Raw genomic sequence first — 21186 nt, 5'->3', positions numbered from 1 at the left:
AATAATACTAAGTAAATTATTCCAAGTGGAAATAAGTCCAGGATTGGCTCAGGGTGTCTGACACTCCGAGGGAGGAGTTGTAAAGTTCGATGGCCACAGGCAGGAATAACTTCCTATGATGCTCAGTGTTGACATTGGTGAGGCCTAATTTTGAGCATTGTGTGATGTTCTGGTCACCTAACTACACCAGAGTTATCAATAAGATTGAAACAGTACAGCAAAAATTTACAAGAATTTTGTTGGGACATGAGGACCTGAATTACAGGGAATGGTTGAACAGGTTAGGACCTTGTTCGCTAGAGCACAGGACACTGAAGGGAGATTTGATAGAGGTTTACAAAATTATGAGAGGCTTACAAACAGGCTTTTCCCACTAGAACTAGAGATTATAGGTTAGGAGCGAAGATGAAATACTTAAGGGAAACATGAAGGAGAATTCTTCACTCAAAGTGAGAGTGTGAAACGAAGTGATGGATGTGGGCTCGATTTCAGTATTTAAGAAAAATTTAGATCGGTACTTGGACAGGGAGGGTATGGTGGCTATGGCTCAGATGTAGCTCAATAAAACGAGGAAGAATAACAGTTCAGCATGGACTAGATAACCTGAACGGTCTACCTTTGTCCTGCAGTATGTATGAATTTATAATTAAAATATGTAAATAAATTTCCTTCAGCAGAGGGGTGAAAGACAGGGGCATATATTTGAATTTAGTATGAGAAGAAATAGAGGGGAAGTGAAAGGAACTTCTCCCACCCAGCGGGTGTTATGAGTCTGACACTCAGTGCCTGAAAAGGTGGAGGAAACACCAGCCTCAATCACATTTAAACTACTTGGGATGTGTACCTGAAGTGCTGCCACCTACAGGGCAATGGATCAAATGCTGGAGAAAGGGATTTGGCTTGGGCAGATTTCACTCATTTATTTATCACATGTATGTTGAAACATACTGTGAAATGCATCATTTGGATTACCAACCAACGCAACCTAAGGATGTGGTGGGTGTCACCACTCATTCCGGCGCTGACATAGCATCCCTACAATGTTCAACAAAAAAGCACAAGTGACAACAGCAACAGAGCATGAGCAACGCAATAACTGCAGCAAAAGAAGCCCCTTTCTGCCCTCCCACCCACACACAGACAGTCCTCTAACCCCAGGATAGGCCGTATCCGGGCCTCCACCCTCCAGTGGACTTACAGACTCACAGTCATTGGGCCTCTGTCTTCCCCAGTAGATTCGTAGACCCAGGGCTTCAGCCTTTAGGCCTCAGCTTCCAGATTAACCAACTTCAGTCACCTTCAGGCTTCAATTGCCAGTATCAATCCCAGGAGTCGCCAATGACAGGACCCTGAACACCCCACTGGACTCTCCTAGGAAGTCACTGGACCTCATACCTTCTGCCATCATGCGCCCCTGATCTCAGGACCCGCTGCCCTGGGCTGATTTGCCGACCTAGGGGCCACCAGCCCCCCATCCTCGCTGGCCTTCGTCCACAGCACTTGCAGACCTGACATCCGTCTGTGGATATCCTCCATCACATGTCCACATTGCTGGCAATTGAAGCCCGAAGGTGACTGAAGTTGGTTAACGTGGATTGAAGGCCTAGATTCTGCTCTGACCTTCAACTTCCTTACATCCCTGTTCCTAAACCCTATCCTGACCCCTAACTTGCCTTGTTGTCCTCAAAACCATCCCTGTGAATAAAAAACAACTAAGTCTGAGCCACGATCTCCATGGAGACCACTGCTCGGCACCATCTTGACCAGAAGTCAGCTGTCTACACTGACCAGGACACGGTGGGCTGCTTAGCCTCCTGTGCCACAATGTTGCTATGATTCTATAAAGTAGCTGTTGCACATGGCATAAATTAAAGGAAAACATCATGTGCAGAAAAACTGCCAACCCCTGATCCAAGAAATGGGAACGATGAAAAATGTGGACATTTCCTCTCTGATTAAGACAGAAAATTTTGGAAGTATTCAGCAGCTTAATCTTACTCCTTATTTGGGAACGTATTTGGTAAAAGTCCGACTATAAAACGACTCTGATGTAAGGTTTCAAATGTTTAGAATATTTTTGGTTGAATAGTCAATACTGATGATGTCATCAAAGGGTGTGTTTTTTCTTGAAGGAGACCACAATGCTCAAGACAGGAACATAAATCACCCACTCTCTGTTAATGTTAATTCACCACTTTCCATCTGTTAAATTCAGTAAGACAATCATTTGTTACATAGTCTAAATTTTAATGCTCAGCTAGTTTGCTATGTTCATTTTCCAAAGTGATGAGGAAACAAGGGATTTCAAACCTTTAAATTTTATTAATTATGAATGAAACATTGCTTCACATACATTATACAAAATAGTGGGACAAATCTTCATTTTCTTCGATCTTCAAAATGGATTTTATTTTTTTTTTATGGAAAGACTTGGCTTTATTTCTTTTGCACCAAAAAATCATGAGATTTTGAAGCCGAGGGAAGGTTATTTGACCAATCATGTCCCTGCTCGTAAAGGAGTCTTGCAGTCTAGGCACATTTTCCTGAAGAAGGGTCTCAGCCTAAAACATCGACTGTTCATTAATTTCCATGGATGCTGTTCGACCTGCTGAGCTCCTCCAGCACTTTGTGTGTGTTGCTTTGAATTTCCACCATCTGCAGCATTTCTTGTGTGTGTATTTTAAATTGTCCAGCTTCTGGTCCATTGTCCCTATTTAACAGCATCCACCTCTAACAACATTCTGGGTAGTGACTTCCACACCCCAACAATTGTTGGATGAAATAAACCACAGTATTCCTCAAATCCTTTCACTTTCAGTTAATTTGACAGGTTTTTGACCATGTTAGTTTCTTCACAATTTTATGCCACGTTAAACTGGGCCCCCAGCTCCTGTTCCAAAGTAAACTAACCCTAGTACAGTCAAATCTTGTCAAGTTGACAACTTTTAAAATGATTCACCAGCATCTGCTCAGATAAAAAAGGATCTAATGCTTTCCCAGTGTATATGACAAATAAACTCTTCTTGGTCTTCCAGCTGGGTACAGGTATCGATTATAACTGACGCTTCGATGACACGCTCTGCCATCTTTTTCAATGAAGATGCCTGGGCATGTCTAGTCCAGTGGTATTTATATAAACATTCAACTTATGATGGAGATGGAGAAGAATGGTAGCCTCACATTCCTGGACATTCTACAATGATGGAAATCAGACGGTAGCCTCAGACATGACATCTATCTGAAACCCATTCGCCTCAACAATAACAGCCATTATCATGCCTCTAAACGTAGAGTGGGTCTTTCTACTTTGACTAACCATGCAAAAACTATTTTGGACCCATAGAGTGCCCCCGAGGAGGTAAGCCCCAAGACCGCTCCACCATGGCCAAACTGGGTTGTTCCTTGCCTGGGCCCTGCCGCCTCAATTCAGCATGTACCTGCTGTGCCACTGTACTGAACCTTTGAGACTCCTGTTCATTGAATCCCCCTGAAAAATATACAGAACTTCTATTATCATCGAGACTGGCTCTACCATAGATACTCTGCTTTGTGCATGTCGGGCTAAAACGTACTTACGTTTGCCATTGATTTGGAAGAGAACTATGTTTCCTGCAGGTCAGTGCATTCATAACCTCCATGCATGTTCATTGAGATGTGAAATTCAGGAATGTACTGGAGATCAGAAGCACCAGATTCTGACCTTTATTTTCACAAAGTTCAAATTTACCCTCTGCTGTTATGATGCCTTTGACTATTCCTCGAGGGCAATAGCTCTAATCTGAGGGGCTGGATAAATTTTATTCTGGCCCCTCATCTTTATACCATCTGTGCCTGACACATGCATTGCAACACTATTCATTTCAAGATTTAAGATTCAAGTTCAAGATACAAATACATTTATTATCAAAGAATATATAAATTATACAAGCTTGAGAATTGCTTGCTCACAGATAGCTACAAAGCAAGAAACTTAAAAGAACCCGATTTAAAATAAAAGAATAAAAATAACAGACCAACACTCGATGAGCAAGAGAAAAAAAAATACAAGTCATGCAAATAATTGAAGTGAACAACAATATTCCGAACCAAAAATGAGTCCTCAGACCCAAACTCTAGAGCAGCCGGAGTAGGCCCAAAGCCTTGCTTGTCAGTTTATCATATTACTGGGCATGGAGCACAGCAGCTAGGGCAACCTTCATAGCCTCAGGACAATGGAGATGAGTGAAATTGGCCCTTGTCCCAGCCGACACCCTGGCTTTTCAGTCTATCTGGGCCAATGTTTACATTGACCCAATGAGGGAAGAGTAAAAAGGCTCCACACCCTGGAGAGAGGCGTGACCATCACGGAGAGTGAGTGACGTCGGCTCTCATCTTTGATCTGGGTCAGCGTTTAAATTGTCTAAAAGCCGCATTGTACCTGGCACTAGGACTCAGACAACACTGCAGTGAAAGGCCCCGGGCCTAGATCATGCTGCCCAGTGACTCACACTGGACACTTGATTTGAATCAGTTGATTGGGGTTGCAGAACTGGATGAAAAGGCAAGTAGCTGATTGATGCACCATCAATAACTCACTCTGAGATGTAAAGGCGAGATATCGGCTTTTATTGACTGGAAGAAGGAACAAGCAGTGAGTGACCAGCATACTACATCCTGGAGACTGAGAGGCCGGGCTCAGGCCTTGATCGCCTTTATACAGGGGTCTGTGGGAGGAGCCACAGGAGCAGTCAGCGGGGGGCGTGTCCAGACAGGTATTCGTAGTTCACCACACTGGTTCCTTTTTACTTTATTTTATCTATCTATTTATTTATTGAGAGACAGCGCAGAACAGGCTGATCCAGCCTTTTGAGCTGCACTTCTCAGCAATCCCTGGATTTAATCCGCACCTAATCACGGGACAATTTACAATGACCAATTAACCCGCCAACTTTGGACTGTGAGAAGAAACAGGTGCATCTGGAGGAAACCTACATGATCATGGTGAGAACGCACTAACTCCTTACATGCAGCAGTGGGAATTGAACCTGGGTCGTTGCTACTGTAAAGCAATGCGCTAACCACTAAGCAACCGCGCTATACCGTTAATCTTTCACCAACCTGCATCGAATAAATGTGTCAAGTCAACCTCTCATTCATTATTTTTTATTTTTTTTAAATCTCCAGTTTTCTTGACCACTTCAACAGTTCATCAATGTCTCTAATGTCAGACTCATTTGGAGACCCTTGAAAAGGCGTTTGACAGCACAAGCTGTAAAAAAGACCAGCAGATTGAACCGGGCAAAGTCTTGAGTCTGAGGCATGGTGGGGTCTGGTTGCTATTCATAGACAACGCTGCTTCATTGGTCAGGTATGCCAGCAAAGCACAGTTTCATTGGTCGCAAAGGTCCACAATAGATTAGAGGGGCTGCTTAGGTTTCATGGGTGGCAAACTAGGACCATGAAGAGCATGACAAGCTTATTACACTGAAAGTCTTGCATATACAGTGTAACTGTAGACCCTGCATGGGCAGTGAAAAAACATTATTAAAAAAAGTCAGGCAAACTAATTCCCCTGATAGCTATGATCCCCAAAAACTCTTCCAGGTATTGTACCAAAATCAATGGGATCTGCCTTCTGCAGTTGCAAAAAGAAATAAGATGGATAACATGTTAATTTTATAAGCTGCAAACATCTCTTTAATCTTCAACAGGTTAAGGTCGTAAAACAGGATATTTCCGTGCACTTGATCCTTTACAGATGTTCTTTGAATCCAAATTTATTTGTACAGGTATTTCAGTGAACTGCAAAGCTGTGCTGTTTCAGAGTGGTGCTGACTTGTATTATTTTCTCTGGGGAGAGGAAACTTATCAAATGTATTTTAATTGATATGTTTCAGTTGACAAAACATTCAAAGCTTATACACTTATTTCATTTCTTCAGGTGCACATATACAAAAATATAAAACTCATTTTCACAAGGCCCCAATATGGATTCCAGTGCCACTGACACCAAATGCAGGTTGCCAGAACAACAAATATTAAGTTAGCACATACAAGGCCACCTTATAATTGCTCTTCATGGGGTGGATGTAGAGAGGATGTCTCTCTGGTGAATAAATCGGTGTGGCTAAGCACAGCTCCAATCCCATAGTTAAGTTTGCTGATGACACCACTGTTGTTGGCCAAATCAAAGGTGGTGATGAACCAGCAAATAGGTGGGAGATGGAAAAGCAAGACCAAGGAGTTGATTATTGACTTCAGGTGGAGGAACCCCAAGGTCCATTGTCCAGTCCTTATTGGATGATCAGAGGTGAAGAGGGTCAGCAACTTTAAATTCATTGAAGATATCATTTTACAGGACCTGTCATGGACCCAGCACTTAAATGCCATTACGAAAAAAGCATGGCAGTGTCTCTCCTTCCTTAAGAGTCTACAAAGATGCAGCATGTCATCTGAAACTTTGATGAACTTCTACAGATGTGTGGTGGAGAGTATACTGACTGGCCTGGATTAGAAACAGCAGTCCCGTTGAACAAAAAAATCCTACAAAAATATTCAATATAGCCCAGTCCATCACAGGTAAAGCTCTCTCTAGCACTGAGCATACCTACACATAGTGTTGTCGCAGGAAAGCACTATCCATCATCAGAGACCCCCACCACTAAAGACATGCTCTCTTCTCACTGCTATCAGCAGGAAGGAGCTACTCGGTCCTCAGGACTTTCACCACTAGTTTCAGGAACAGTTATTACACCCCAACCAGAGGGGATAATTTCACACAACTTCTCTTGCTTCACCACTGAACTGTTTCCACAACCTATGAACTCATTTTTAAGGGTTCTTCATCTCATGTTCTCGATATTTATTGCTTATATACTTATTTATTAATGTTGTTTCTTTATTTTTCTTTTGTATTTGTGTAATTTGTTGTCTTTTGTACCCTGGCTGTTCGCTCTGTTGGGTGCAGTCTTTCATTGATTTCCATCTCAGGGTTGTACATGGTGGCATTATGTGTATGTACTTTGATAATATATTTACTTTGAACTTTGAAATAGTGATCATTGTTGAGAAATAAGGAGTCAGCTATCTAAGAGAGATGAGGTGAAATCTTTCACAGGATCACAAGAACTCTTTTAATTAAAGGACAGTGGAAGTAGCGATTTTGATCATATTTTAGGGTAGAGTAACATAGATTCTTTGTAAGGAAAGAGAGTAACAGTACCAGAAATGGGTTGGATTATCAAGTTGAATTTATTATCAAGTCTCTCATGATAGATGGAAATGTTCAAGTTGGTTGATCCTACTCTGGATGCTCGTGTGTTATTATGGTGAGTGCGTGGAACGGGCTGCCAGCAATGGTGGTAGAGGCGGATACGATAGGGTCTTTTAATAGACTTTTGGATAGGTACATGGAGCTTAGTAAAATAGAGGGCTATGGGTAAGCCTAATAATTTCTAAGGTAGTGACATGATCAGCACAACTTTGTTGGCTGAAGGGCCTGTATTGTGCTGTAGGTTTTTTATGTTTCTATTATGCTCATAATTCAACATTATTACAAAACTAGATTTACAACTTTAAACTGACACAAGAGTTCACAATTGGTTCCTTGTTTCTGCAAGTTATTGTTGCCCAGATTTAAAATATATGGTTTCTGTTTTAGAACAGAATTTACGCGAATAAACTCACACAAAGTCCTTTCCTTTATAAACTCCCATCTTTATGAAGAGTGAGGATCGTAGGAAAGTATGTTCAGCTTCAGAGTGGAAGAAGGGGAACTGGATGGAAGTTGGGGTTGGGAGACAAATGGAGAGAAGAAACCAGGTTGCAGGGTGAATGTGGGAGAACAATCATGAGTGGAAGAGACCTGAGGAAGGGTGGATTGCTAATCAGGGAAATGACCTAGGAATAGTCAAGGGTAGGTCAATAAGAATACTAAGCAGGACCAGTGGACAACTTAGAGTCATAGAACACAACAACACTGAAAATGGCCGTTTGGCCCATCTAGTCTGCGCCAAACCATTAATCAGCCTACTCCCATCAATTCAAGTGGAGAAAAGGGGTGGAGGAGGACTTGTGATTGGGAGCAATTATAAATAATGAAACATTGATAATTAGCGTAGTTGAATGAAGACACAAAATTTCAATTTGCCAGTAGTGGGCCAATCAGGAATGAAGCAGAACTAAATGTTCTAGGAAAGATGTGTTTCAGTATCGGAAGCTTGAACTAGCTGCAGGTCTTGCCTCACAGGTACTACAATTTTGCCTGATTTGTGACACACACTAATTTGATGCATCTGCATGATGTACCAGGAAACGATAAGGCTGTCAGTCAGTTTACAGAGCACCTAGAAGTCAAGTGACACCAGACAGTTTTTTCAAGTCATGCTTTTAAAGAAATTCCCTTTTCACTTCCCACTCCAATAAATCAGCATTCTTACCTGCATTGCTTTGACTCAAAACAAAGAGAAGATTTGGCTTGTCTCTTCAGAGAGGATCAAAAATAAGGAGAACATCTCCTTTAATAACTTCAGTCACTGCTTCCTTGACCTTAATTCATCTTTGTCTTACTTAAACCAAAGAACCCAAACGTAACAGAAGGATACCACATGTAGATTGTTATTCAGAAAATTTAAACATGTATTCAATAAGAAATAACACCAGCTTGGGAAAAAAACAGAAATGCATGTTGCAAATGGGAAGTGTTTAATTCATACCTGAGACCAGAACAAGTGCTGAGGCTGACAGTAGATTGTGGGTATCCTTGCACATGACCATGGTAATAGCAGTGACCCTTAAAAGAAAATATTATATATATATATTAACAATGATTTTCCTCAGGTGTGCCAACATTTAATAAATGATTAGCAAACCTATTGGTTAAATGCTTCAAGTTTGCACAAGTCTACAAATAGAATAGGCCTTCCTTAGGAAAATCAAGCATTATTTGATTGTATATCTATATATATCTAGGTGGCTAAGACTTTAGCACAGTACACTATTTGTCAAAATGGAGCAGAGAGCAAGTTTGTAAGTCTGGCAGGAGCAAGGCATGTTGGGAATGTTGAGGGTGGAGTACTGCGGAAGGGGTATGGACAAGTGGGGGGGAGGAATGCCAGGGGTTGGAGGTGGTGTGGGTGCAGACACACCCAGCCCTGAGACACCAGGCAAGCTCATTCAATTCCAATTGGTTTATCAATCATTACAGAATGTCTCTCTGGTGCTTCCCACTCCCTCCCTTTCCTTTTCCTTTCACCTTCTCCCAACCATGATTCCCCTCTCCCTGCCTCCTTCCCATTCTCAGTCCACAATAGAGGCCCAGATCAGAATCAGGTTTATCATCACTCACATGTCATGAAATTAGCTTTTTTATGGCAGTAGTACATAAAATCACTACAGAACAGTGCAAAATTCTTAGGCACCCTAGCCATATATATGTACCTAAGACTTCTGCACAGTACTATAGATTATTTTAGGGAATAACTATATTTTCTGTGCTTACTCCAATGTTTAAACATTACCTTCTTACAATGGTGTTCTTAAGTTTATGAGACAAACATATTCCACTGAAGAATTCAGTGAAGTAAATGTATGTTTACAATTATGGCCAATTGAAAAACAACAAATTATATTGTGCATCTGTTACAAACAACGTTCTTTGGACCAGTAATAGTGATAGTACAGTATTAGAATAGTAAGAGTGCAAGTAATTCTATAGCAGAAAGATTAAACATTAGCTTTATTTGAAATATAAAGTGAAATTCTTTCCCTCTTCTATTTACCACTCTGGCTTATTTCTTTTCTCTTGCCTATCACCTCCCCCTGGGTCCCCTCCGCCTCCCCTTTCTCCTATGGATACTCTCCTCTCCAGACCTTTATCTTTCCAACCCACCTGGCTTCCCTTATCACCTTCTAGCTATCCTCCTTCCCCTCTCCCCACCTTTTTATTCTGGCATCTTTCCCTTTTCCTTTACTTTTATTTATTTCATAGATGCTGCCTGACCTGCTGAGTTCCTCCAGCACTGTGTGCGTGTCATGCAGTGAAGTACATTGTTTACATCAGTTCAAATCAGCGAAGATTGTGCTGGGCCGCCAACACATTACCACGCTTGCAGCACCAAAGTAGCATGCCCACAACTCACTAATCCTAACCCTACCTGTACGTCTTCCTAGGAGGGAATCAGAGCATCAGAGGAAACCTACATGGTCATGAGGAAAACGTACAAACTCCTTATAGACAGCAGTTAGGATCAAACCCCAGCTGGCGGTAACTGCCACTGTTAAACCATTGCTTTAACTACTATCCTACTGTGCTTCCCCCACCAAAAAAAAAACATTTTACCAATACTGAAAATTATATTTGACAATGAGACAAAATATTCCATAATTCTTTGACATTATCCACAGGATGTTTTGTAACCGTTTTTCTCTTTACTCTTTCAACCTTATTTACATCTTTCCTGTAGGTAGATGAACAAAACAATACAATACTCCAAATTAGACCTCACTAACATCTTATACAACTTCAACATAACATCTCTTGTACTCAATACTTACATTCTTATGTTCTCGATATTTATTGTTCATTTATTAATTACTATTACTTATATCTCCTTGTAGTTGCACAGTTTCTGTATTCTACATTCTGGTTGAACACCCTAGTTGGAAGTTGTAATCTTTCATTGATTCTGCTATAGTTATTATTCTATAGGTTTATTGAGTATGCCCACAAGTAAATGGATCTCAAGGTTGTATATGGTGATATATGTACTTTGATAGTAAAATTCACTTTGAAATTTGAACGTAATGATAAATATGCTTTAGCTTAAGGTAAATTCATACAGGCTTGAAAAAACAAAAACCACAAGCACAAGACACAGTATGGAAAGTGCTCATAAACCCAGATAAGCCTGAAATGTTAGCCTACTTTGGACAACTTCATTGCTTCAATCAGATCTATTAAGGCTGAAACAACTTATCCTTTCAAGAGCGACAGACTTTTTCTTTATGTCACATCCCAGGGTATCCGCTTTTGTTTGTAGGCTTAATATTGAAGAAGGCAATGGCAAACCACTTCTGTGGAAAAATTCGCCAACAACCATCATGGTCATGGAAAGACCATGATCGCCCACGTCATACAATGAACCAACGAATGAATACAGAGAAGAGTCAGAAGGCCAGCCTTCTCCCTGATGGTGGTAATGAGTAAAGGGCAAGTCCCAGATGGCGAGGGTCCATAAAGACAGGAGCAATGCGCACAATAATATAATTTAGGTCATAAGATGATCCAATTGACCCTTGGATTATGCTACTGCATAATTAAGTTGTTGAGCACACTCCTGTGTATAATTTGTTCAGGTCTCTTACAGAATGAAATCTGGCATCTGAATATATGATTAATGATTGGGCATGGGAAAAAGAGGAAATAAATTGCAAAGAAAAAAGAATTTCAAAGCATTTACTTAATTTAAGACACATCCTGACTGTCTTTTAATAATCAAGGAATTTGTATACGGAGGAAATTACTAACAGGAAGTCAGGAAATGACTGCAAAGAAGAACTCAGCAGTAGTGACAATGAGAGTTTCTGAAAAACAGAGAATGGTTTTGTTTGATTAGCATTGGGAGTAGAATAAGTTTACTATTTTAGTGTTTGTTTCCCTAAGAAATAAGTTAAAACATGCTTTCTTATGGCTTCTGTACTTGATGCTATGTCTGTGCTGGGTGTGCAGTGGTATCCGGACCTGGACTTTGGAACAAGAGATCCCGGTTCGAATCTGGCCCGGCCCCTTGCACGCTTCCCATCTGTGTTGGGTTAAGCGTTGAGCCAGCAACTTGGCCTCGTAAAACAGACAAGCACTAAGGAAATGGCCCGACATGCCAAACAAGGCACAGGGAGGAACTTTATTTCATTTGTATCATACTACTCTTTTTTAATTGAAAGATTTTCTCTTTACCTGTTAATTTCTTGGAATAAGGGCTGATCCTAACAACCTTAAAAAGGAAGCCGTGAGCTGCCTTCTTGAACTATTATAATCCTTTTTATTTAGAATTATCAATGTTTTTATCAATGTGTGGAATTCCTTTTAAAGGGATTCCCACAGTGTTACTGGGAAGTGAGGTCCAATAGTAATGAACAATGGAGGAAATATTTCCTAGTTAGGATGGTTTTTCACCTGGAGGTGAACTTCAGCTGTTGGAGTTCCCACACACCTGCAGTCTTTGTCCTTGGAGACTAAAGTTACAAGCTTGAGAGATGTTAGCCTAGGTAGTGTATTGTATAAATGGTATATATGGCATTCATGTGGGCTAATGGCCTAGGGAATGAACGTTTATGATGGTGAATGGGGTAACATTCAAGTGGGCAGCTTTGATTTCAATTGTATTGAACTTGGGGTGGCACAGGACAGGATGGTAATATAATGGTTAGAACAATGCCTGACAGTACCAGTGACCCGTGTTCAATTCCTACCACTGTCTGTAAGGAGTTTGTACATTTTCCCAGCGACTGCCTGGATTTCCTCCGGGTGCTCTGTTTTCCTCCCACAGACCAAAGAGCGACCGGTCGTTAAGTTCATTGTAAATTGTCCCATCATTAGGCTAGGATCAGATCGGGGGATTGTTGGGTGGCACGGCTTGAAGCGCCAGAAAGTCTGATTCCGTGCTGTATCTCTATCAGTAAAAAAATAAACCTTCTTTATTCCACCACACATCTTCCTTGCAGTTTTTAGATAGTGCAAAGGCTTTGAGATATCAGGTGGAAGGTGACTCACCAGTGGAGAACTTGCCTCAGACTTGCTTTCACAGCCACAAAATTGAACTAGTGGGTCCAACAATCTCTCTGGTTAATGGTTATGCCTGGAATGTTGATGGCTGGGAAGGAAGTGATGGTAATGCCACTGAATGTAAGGGCTGGTAGCCCTTTGTTTGGCACTTCTCTGACACAAATGTTATTTTCCATTTACAGAATTATTATTTTCATTCTTATTTGTTTCTTAGTATTAACTATAATGGCAATAAGTTAATATATAAAAATAACAACCAGAAAATTGGAAAGCTACAAGGAAGAAACTGGTGTCCTGGTGCACAGCCTGAGGGGGATAGGATATGACTTGTTTTCTCTGCTCTGACGCAATGGTGAGTGAGATTGGGAAGAAGAAATGGACAAGGTGCCAATTAGAGTTACAATTTCACTGCTGACTCCAGATGGTAATTGCAGAACAGGAGAAGCACTCCGAAAATGGGTTGGAAAATGGCACCAATATTCAGAGATGGAAAATGTATTGCATGAAAATTCAAAGTTAAACTGGCCAATATAAATCTTGTAAACAGAACAAAAAAAAATAACTGGAGGCCTCAATGCAAATTCGAATCAATCTGAAATTAAACCGTTGAATAGAACTACCATAAGCCAAGTTTGAATATAATGGTGAATTTCCAGTGGTTCAGAAGCTCAGTAACAAATTATTCATTTTGCCACTGAATTTAAGAAAGAAAAAAGCACTATCAGCCACTTCAATTTAGACTGCATTTCTTTTCAGTTCCATGAGAGGTCACTCACTTGGCATTGTTCAGTCTAACTTGTGTTTGGAATCCACTGTGCCATGTAATATATTTTTGCCTTCTGCTGGCCCTGTGATCATCAGGCACCAATGAGCATCCATTTGGGAGAATCATATGTCATTTAGGGACACAAATTTCTGCTCAGAGTCATCATTATGAAGTTGAACTGCTGAGAAAGCTAAACTGATTGGTCCCCTAGCTCAGGTGTAGACTAACAGACACTCATTGCTTGGTATGCAGGCAGTTTGCTAGCGAAGTGTCAGTACAAACCAAACTGCTAAGCAGCAGCATGTCTCAACAAGAAGCCAGTGCTGTTGAATAGCTAGCAGCATTTTGAGTTGTAATGTAAGATTATTAACTTGTTTCTCTCTTATCCTATTCAACCTTATCCCACTCCACTGTCACACCTCCACTGCTACTTGCTCTCTATGGTTACCAGTTCTGATGAAGGGCTGTTAGCTGTTTCTCTTTCTACAGATGCTGCTTGACATCCTGAGTGTTTCCAGCATTTTCTATTTTTTTGGCAAACACGAGGAAATCTGCAGATGCTGGAAATTCAAGCAACACACACAAAATGCAGGACTCATATGTCCTGATGAAGGGTCTCGGCCTGAAACGTCGACAGCGCTTCTCCCTATAGATGCTGCCTGGCCTGCTGTGTTCCACCAGCATTTTGTGTGCGTTGTTTGAATTTCCAGCATCTGCAGATTTCCTCGTGTTTGGGGTATTGTGTTCAGTTTTTGTCACCTACCTACAGGAAAGATGTAAATAAGTTTGAAAGAGTACAGAGAAAATTTACAAGGATATTGCTGGGTCTGAAGGACCTGAGTTATAAGATTGAATAGGTTAGGACTTTATTCCTTGTGAAGAGTGAGGGAAGATTGATAGAGATGTACAAAATTATGAGGGCTATAAAGAAGGTAAGTGCAAGGAGGTTTTTTTCCACTTAGGTTGGGTGGGACTACAACCAGAGGCCATGGATTAAGGGTGAAAGGTAAAAAATTTAAGGGGAACATGAGGGGAAACTCCTTCACTCAGAGGGTCATAAAAGTGTGGAAGAAACTGCCAGCACAAGTGGTGCATGCGAGGTCTATTTCAACACTTAAGCAAAGTTTGGATAGGTACTTGGATAGTAGGGGTATGGAGAGCTACGGTCCCAGAGCAAGTCAATGGAAATCGGCAGTTTAAATAGCTCAGCATGGACTAGATGGGCCAAATGGCCTGGTTCTGTGCTGTACTTTTCTATGACTCTAAGTGTCCATGCTTCATGCTTCACAGGCTATATCATTGCTGAATAGAAATATATCCTTGCTTACTGTACACACAAGTATTTCTCAGCAGAGGGTTCTAGAAATGATCAGGTCTGGAACTTGGCAGGTAATTCCTTTTTCCTAGGCAGGGATGTGAAGGTCAGTAATATCCACACACACCAATGCTCACTCTACTCTGGTGTATTGTGCAGTTAGTGCTAATTTCAGGTGTAAATGTTTAAACACAGCAGTGATATCTCAAACCTTGCAACACCGGCACAAAAAAACTTCACTCTCATATAGCATTTATTATTTTTGTGCCATTCTAGAAGTTATGACATTTACTAACCAATATTTGACGTGAGCTTTCACCAAGGTTAATAAGAATAAAAATATCTACAAAAATGTTTATAAATTATAAGGCAGAGCCAATGAAAATAAATTGCATTATTTGACTACCAAATCTGAAAATATGCTATTGTTATATCTATGTTCACCTCTGGCCCATGGACACATATTGCAGAGATGAGGAGGAATTTCTTTAAACATAGAAAACTTACAGCACAATACAGGCCCTGCGGCCCACAAAGCTGTGCCGAACATGTCCTTACCTGAGAAATTACCTAGGGTTACCCATAGCCCTCTATTTTTTTGACCTCTATGTACCTAACAAGGAATCTCTTAAATGAAGGTGTGGAATCTGCATAATTCATTACCACAGATGGCTGTGGAGACCAAGTCATTGTTATATTTAAACTGTAGGTTGATAGGTTCTTGATTAGTGAGCCTGTCAAAGGTTACAAGGGAAAGATGGAGAATTGGATAATAAATCAGTCATGATGGAATTAGTTGAGCAGATTCAATGGGCCGAATGGCCTAATTCTGCTGTTGTGTCTTATGGTCTTACAGGCAACTCTTTAGGTCAGTGAATGGCATCCATCAGTCTCACGAGACCATGGATCTGCACCTGGAAAGTCTTGCTTCAACCTCTCCAGGGCGCGGGCATGGGCAAAGTTGTATGGAAGACTGGCAGTTGCCCATGCAGCAGGTCTCCTCTCTCCACACCATCGATGTTGTTCAAGGGAAGGGCAAGGGCCGATATAGCTTGGCACTGGTGACGTCACAGGAGTTGCCAGAACGAGGTTGAAGACAATGTCAGACAGCCTTAGGGAGTCCAGCTCTGGATTTGTCCTCAGGGTTTACTCCCGAAGCCTTTCCCATGAGTGGGTATGGCCGCAAGGCAGCGGAGGCTTAAAATCAGAGTTTTCCCTCTCTTAGATGGACTGCCTTCCCAGGCTGACAAGCTCCATCTATCCAAGGTCAGTATGGTTGAGCAAACATCATGGCCCAGGGTGACATTAGCTCCACAACTGCAGTTCACCAGCAATAACGTGCACAGTAGTTCAAATAGGACCAACAGTGGGTCCATCATGTTCTATCTACTTTAAAGTAAATTCTTTACATCCACAAAGTAACTGATATGATAGATCAAACACGATCAAATGAAATTTACACACAGTAGAGTAAAGGTTGGCACAACACTTTACAGTACCAGCAACCCAGGTTCAATTCCCACCTCTGTCTGTAAGGAGTTTGTACGTTCTCCCCATGACCACATGGATTTCCTCTGGGTGCTCCGCCTTGCTCCCACAATTTAAAAATGTACCGGTTGGTAGGTTAATTGCTAATTGTAAGTTGTTCCATGATTAGGCTAGGGTGAAATCGGGGGTTATTGGGCAGCGTGGCTCAAAGGGCCAGAAGGCCTATTCCACACTGTATGTCAATCAATCAATCAATCAAATAAAAGATACATAAATAGATAAATAAATGAATGAATGAAGAAATGAACAGATAGATAGATAGGTAAATAAATACAAAGTTTGTAGATTCCAATGCCAAGCATCCCTTTATTTAAATTTTGACTCTTTAATTTTCAAGTAAAATCTGACTCTGTGTTCTATTAGTGAATTGTAAACTAATAATAATTAAGAGAAGATAGGAGTTGTAAGCAATGGTTGGTACAATTGATTGACAGCACGGCCACAGGGCCGAGTCCAGCTCAGCAACTGTACTCAAATCACTGCAATGTGGCTTTGCTATTTATGAACAAGGAAGTCCAGTTACTCACCGTATGGCTCCGTGTGTTTGTGACGGCACTGCCATCAAGCAGGTAGTGAGTCTCTGTGTAGTTTTCAGCAAAAAGCATTCTGCAAGACAGAGAATACATGAAAAGTTTAGAAACAAGGCTCAGGACAATGCAGCCTCACAAACAATTCATCATCAAATCCTTGGATAAGGAATAATCCAAAATTAAATTAGCTCTTTCTTGCTTTAAATTCAAAACTGTCTCACAAATAATTGTATTATTATTTTCAAATTAACCTGTAACCATATTTAAGGATTGTAATTCTTTTTCTTGCCCTCTGGTCTAGGATGAAATGCAGATCTGAAAATGTTTTGCCAATTCCATTCCAAAAGTTGCCACATCCAGTGGTAAGATATTGACATACACTGTGTTTGAACTGAGGTGATGTTGGCAGGTGGCAGGTATACTATCAGGAATAATGGACATCTTGTTGATTGTGGCATCACTGGAAACTCACTTCTTGCTTTTCCTGAGGCAGCCAACCACACTACGCTAAAGCAGGCTCTCAGCTATTAATCTCTAACTGTCTTATGCTCCAAATGCTTAAACAGGAGTTAAACTAGCCTAAATTTTTAATCATAGGGCTATAATCCAGCAAACCCAATCTCCCGGAATTGGGATTAGCCGCTGTTAGTGATATTAATGCAGCATTTTGGATCACTCTGATGTTTCTGGACGTCACATGAATATCGAACCTTCAAAATCAAAGCTTACTGAACATCATTACTCTGGTTTTCTATACACTGTGCTCAAAGTGATATTCAGTTTTGGAGCCAGAGCTATAACGTTGCTTCTTTTCCCACAGACATTGCCTCAGCTGTTGAGTATTTCCAGTATCTTCCATATTTATTTGTGAAACTCACATTACTGTTTTCTGTGCCTCATTTACTTTAATATATTGCAAGTTCTTGTACCTGCCAGCATTTAGCACAGCAGGTACACCTCAGCAGCTAACTCTTAAGGGATATACCTGCAGTACTTGATGCTACACCAGTAAGAAATGAATGAGATATTGGTCTCAAGGGATTATAGCAGGGGTTCCCAACCTGAGGCCTACAGACCCCCAATTAATGGTAGGGGTTCATGGCGTAAGAAAAGGTTGGGAACCCCTAAAAAAGATTATAAGTACTTTGATGGATTGGTGAAGAACTATCTCAACAAAAGGCCCATTCTTTGTACATTGGGTAATAGCAAGGTGCTCTCCGGCAGATCTTCTGAAGAGAGTTCCATGAAGATTCTGGATGCCTTGACTTTGCAAAAGCTTGAAAATGCAGCCATTACAAATTATTCTGTCTGCTCCTGTGGGGACAAGGAACAGTCGATGAAGTCTCTTCTATTTGAATATGGAATTTGGGAAGGTTGTTGATGAGGCCAATATGGGATCTACAGGAGGTTTTTATTACAGTGGGTGAGTGTATACGTGATTGAGAGATGATATACTTCTACCATATGTGCTGACTTTTGCATGTTTCAAAAAAATTGGGCTCAAGGTTTTTATTCCCAAGTGCTGCTTCTTTATTTTAAGCAGCCATGGGCCAGGCCACACGAGATGATGGGAATGGAGGTGTTGTTGAGATCTTTAAATGATTCCCTCTGTTTATCTGATGATCTTTTGGCAGAGTTCAGAGCTCAATATCAATTCAGTATTCTGATGTTGGGAATGTGATGAACTTGAGAACCCATTAAAGCTAATTGACTGTAATTAAGTGTTCATTGTTGGGTATGTTAGGGTGGGAGAGAATATTATGTGGATTTGCTTATTCTGCCAGTGGTTTTGACCTCGTTGTGGTACTTTCCTAGCTGCCTGCTCTAAGTAGTCCATGTTTCAATAGTAACTCCCTGTGTGGTAGACCATAGGTTTAGTACCAGTCACAGTTCTAGATCTATAAACACTCCAACCTGCCAAAATCACAGAGAGTGGTGGTGAATTTCATAAATAATGTGTACCTTTGATGAGGGTTGCTTGCTGAGAGATGGGAAGTGGTTCTTTTTTCCAGGATCCTGCTGTGGACCTCAAATGACCACAAGCATAGAATTCCAGGCATAATAGGACAAAGAACAGTACAGTACAAGAACAAGCCCCTCAGCCCACAATATTGTGCTGAACCAATTAAATTAGTAATCAAATGGCCACCGAAACTAATCCCTTCTGCCTACACCATACCAATATCCCTCCATTTCCCTCACATTTATGTGAAGCTGTGTTTTTAGTCACAGGAGATCAGTGAGGACAAAGTTTGTAGATAATGTCTTAAGTCTGTCCACATATTGGAAATTGGGCAGATTACATTAAAGAGCTGGAGACTGAAGGAACATATATGTGATTTAAAGCTCTACATGGGACCATATTGCACACCAAACCTGTAAAGAATCTGCACACACAAAAGACCACAGATGCTGGAATATGGAACAACAGACCACAGACCACCCGGTGTGTGTGTGTGTGTGTGTGTGTGTGTGTGTGTGTGTGTGTGTGTGTGTGTGTGTGTGTGTGTGTGTGTGTGTGTGTGTGTGTGTGTGTGTGTGTGTGTGTGTGTGTGTCTGTGTGTCTGTGTGTGTGTTGGAATTGACTCCTAGAAAGATGAAGTTATTGCAGAGAAAATGGAGATTATGAAAGGAGTGAAAATGGAGACCTTGCAATACGTACTTGTATATTCATTACAAGATTACAACAAGAAATTTAATAAATTAGAGACCAGTGAGACTCAAGAAAGGTGGAGGTGGTTTGGAGCTGATTCTTGTAAGTGTACACGTGCAACAATAGTTATTGACATTGGCCTGGCCATCAATTGCTCAAATGATCTGCATATTCTCTTCAAAACTATGGATACCCAATGATCTGCTCAACATTTTACATTTCTGGGACATAGATCTTCAATTCTTCTCAACCTATTTCCATGTTCCCCTTCACTTATTGGTCACCAATAGACATTCAAAATCTCCTGTCAAAAGTAAGGACTCACTACATGTGACTGTGAATCTAATTTGTAGTTACATGAGGGTCTCTGGATACTTAGCCCAAATTTGTATAATTGTATAATAGCAGTGAGAAAACTTCATAGTGACTCTTAAAGTTGGTATCTTAAGTTGCTTAAAGTCACTGTGATTCTAATACTTGGTGGAATCTTTAAAGCATTGGAAAGTGTTTCTGTAAAGTACAGTAATATGCAAAAGTCTGGCAAATATACATATAACTAGGGTGCCTAACACTTTTGCACAGTACTGTAATTCATGATGTAAGTGAGTGATGATAAACCTGATTCTGATATGGGTCTCTATTGTGGAGTGAGAGTGGGAAGGGGGCAGGGAGAGGGGTAGCATGGCTGGGAAAAGGGGAGTGGAGAGAGAAGGGAGCAGGAAGCGCTAGATACATTGTGTAATGATCAATAAACCAATTGTTAGGAATCAAATGACCTTGCCCCCCCCCCATCCCAGCACTCTTTCATTGCCACCTGTTCCACACCCCTCTTCTGGTGCTCCCCCCTCGCCATTCCCAACATCCTTTGCTTCTGCCAGATTTTCAGACTTGCCCTCGGCTCCATGTGACAAATACAGTACTGTGCAAAAGTCTCAGGCACCTTAATTTTATATATATATCCATCGAAATCAATGTTGCTCAAAGGAATCATATAGCTATTCTGCACTGCAGTAAGAAGCCTCAACACAATTCTTAAGTCAGTTAAATGCAGGTTGTTTACAACTTTACTTAAATAGCACTATTAATTGCCTTTGATAAAGATACTCACATTAACAGAATCATTGGTTTGGCATTAAAGTAGCTTAATAACATTAAGGACCTTTCATATATTTGTAATCTTGGACTGCTATAACAAGTAATCAAAGCCCTACATTTCAAACTACTTAGAGATGCATATACTGAAACATCATAATTCTGTTTCATTAACACACAAACGCGCTGAGATAAAAGGTAAATTTTCTGAATCAAGGCACCCAATATGTGGAAATGTTATCGAACCTTAGCCTGGTGAACAAGCCACAACATGTACCTCATAAATAGATCTAGAACAGGAAAATATCAGGCACAGTTAGGAACTGAAAATCCTACATAAGTCTTGATATTACTAATGCCTTTTAGTCAGGGATTGTTTGCAGTTCCACTTGGAAGTAAACCAAATACATTTAATAGGTTAATTGGATTTCTCGCAATAAAAAGTGCTCATTAATGATCCCTAGTTAAACTGCTCAGAGTAGATGATATCCTGCTCGGTCTTCTATGGGGATAACATGTACT

The 21186-nt window shown here is 40.8% G+C and overlaps 1 protein-coding gene across 2 annotated transcripts in view; it reads right to left on the bottom strand.

Annotated features, from left to right (window-relative positions):
* Nucleotides 1-21186, bottom strand: part of LOC132379600 (disintegrin and metalloproteinase domain-containing protein 12-like) — a 364937-nt gene that overhangs the window by 124010 nt on the left and 219741 nt on the right. For both annotated transcript variants that reach the window (XM_059947703.1, XM_059947705.1), the window contains 2 exons: nt 16917-16995; nt 8694-8770 (listed from right to left, as the gene is read on the bottom strand). In XM_059947703.1, the coding sequence (XP_059803686.1) occupies nt 8694-8770; nt 16917-16995 (156 nt within the window). The remainder of the gene's footprint in view (nt 1-8693; nt 8771-16916; nt 16996-21186) is intronic.

This window comes from Hypanus sabinus, chromosome 22 (genome assembly GCF_030144855.1).
Source record: "Hypanus sabinus isolate sHypSab1 chromosome 22, sHypSab1.hap1, whole genome shotgun sequence".
Classification (NCBI taxonomy): domain Eukaryota; kingdom Metazoa; phylum Chordata; class Chondrichthyes; order Myliobatiformes; family Dasyatidae; genus Hypanus; species Hypanus sabinus.
This window is presented reverse-complemented; position numbering and strand designations above follow the sequence as displayed.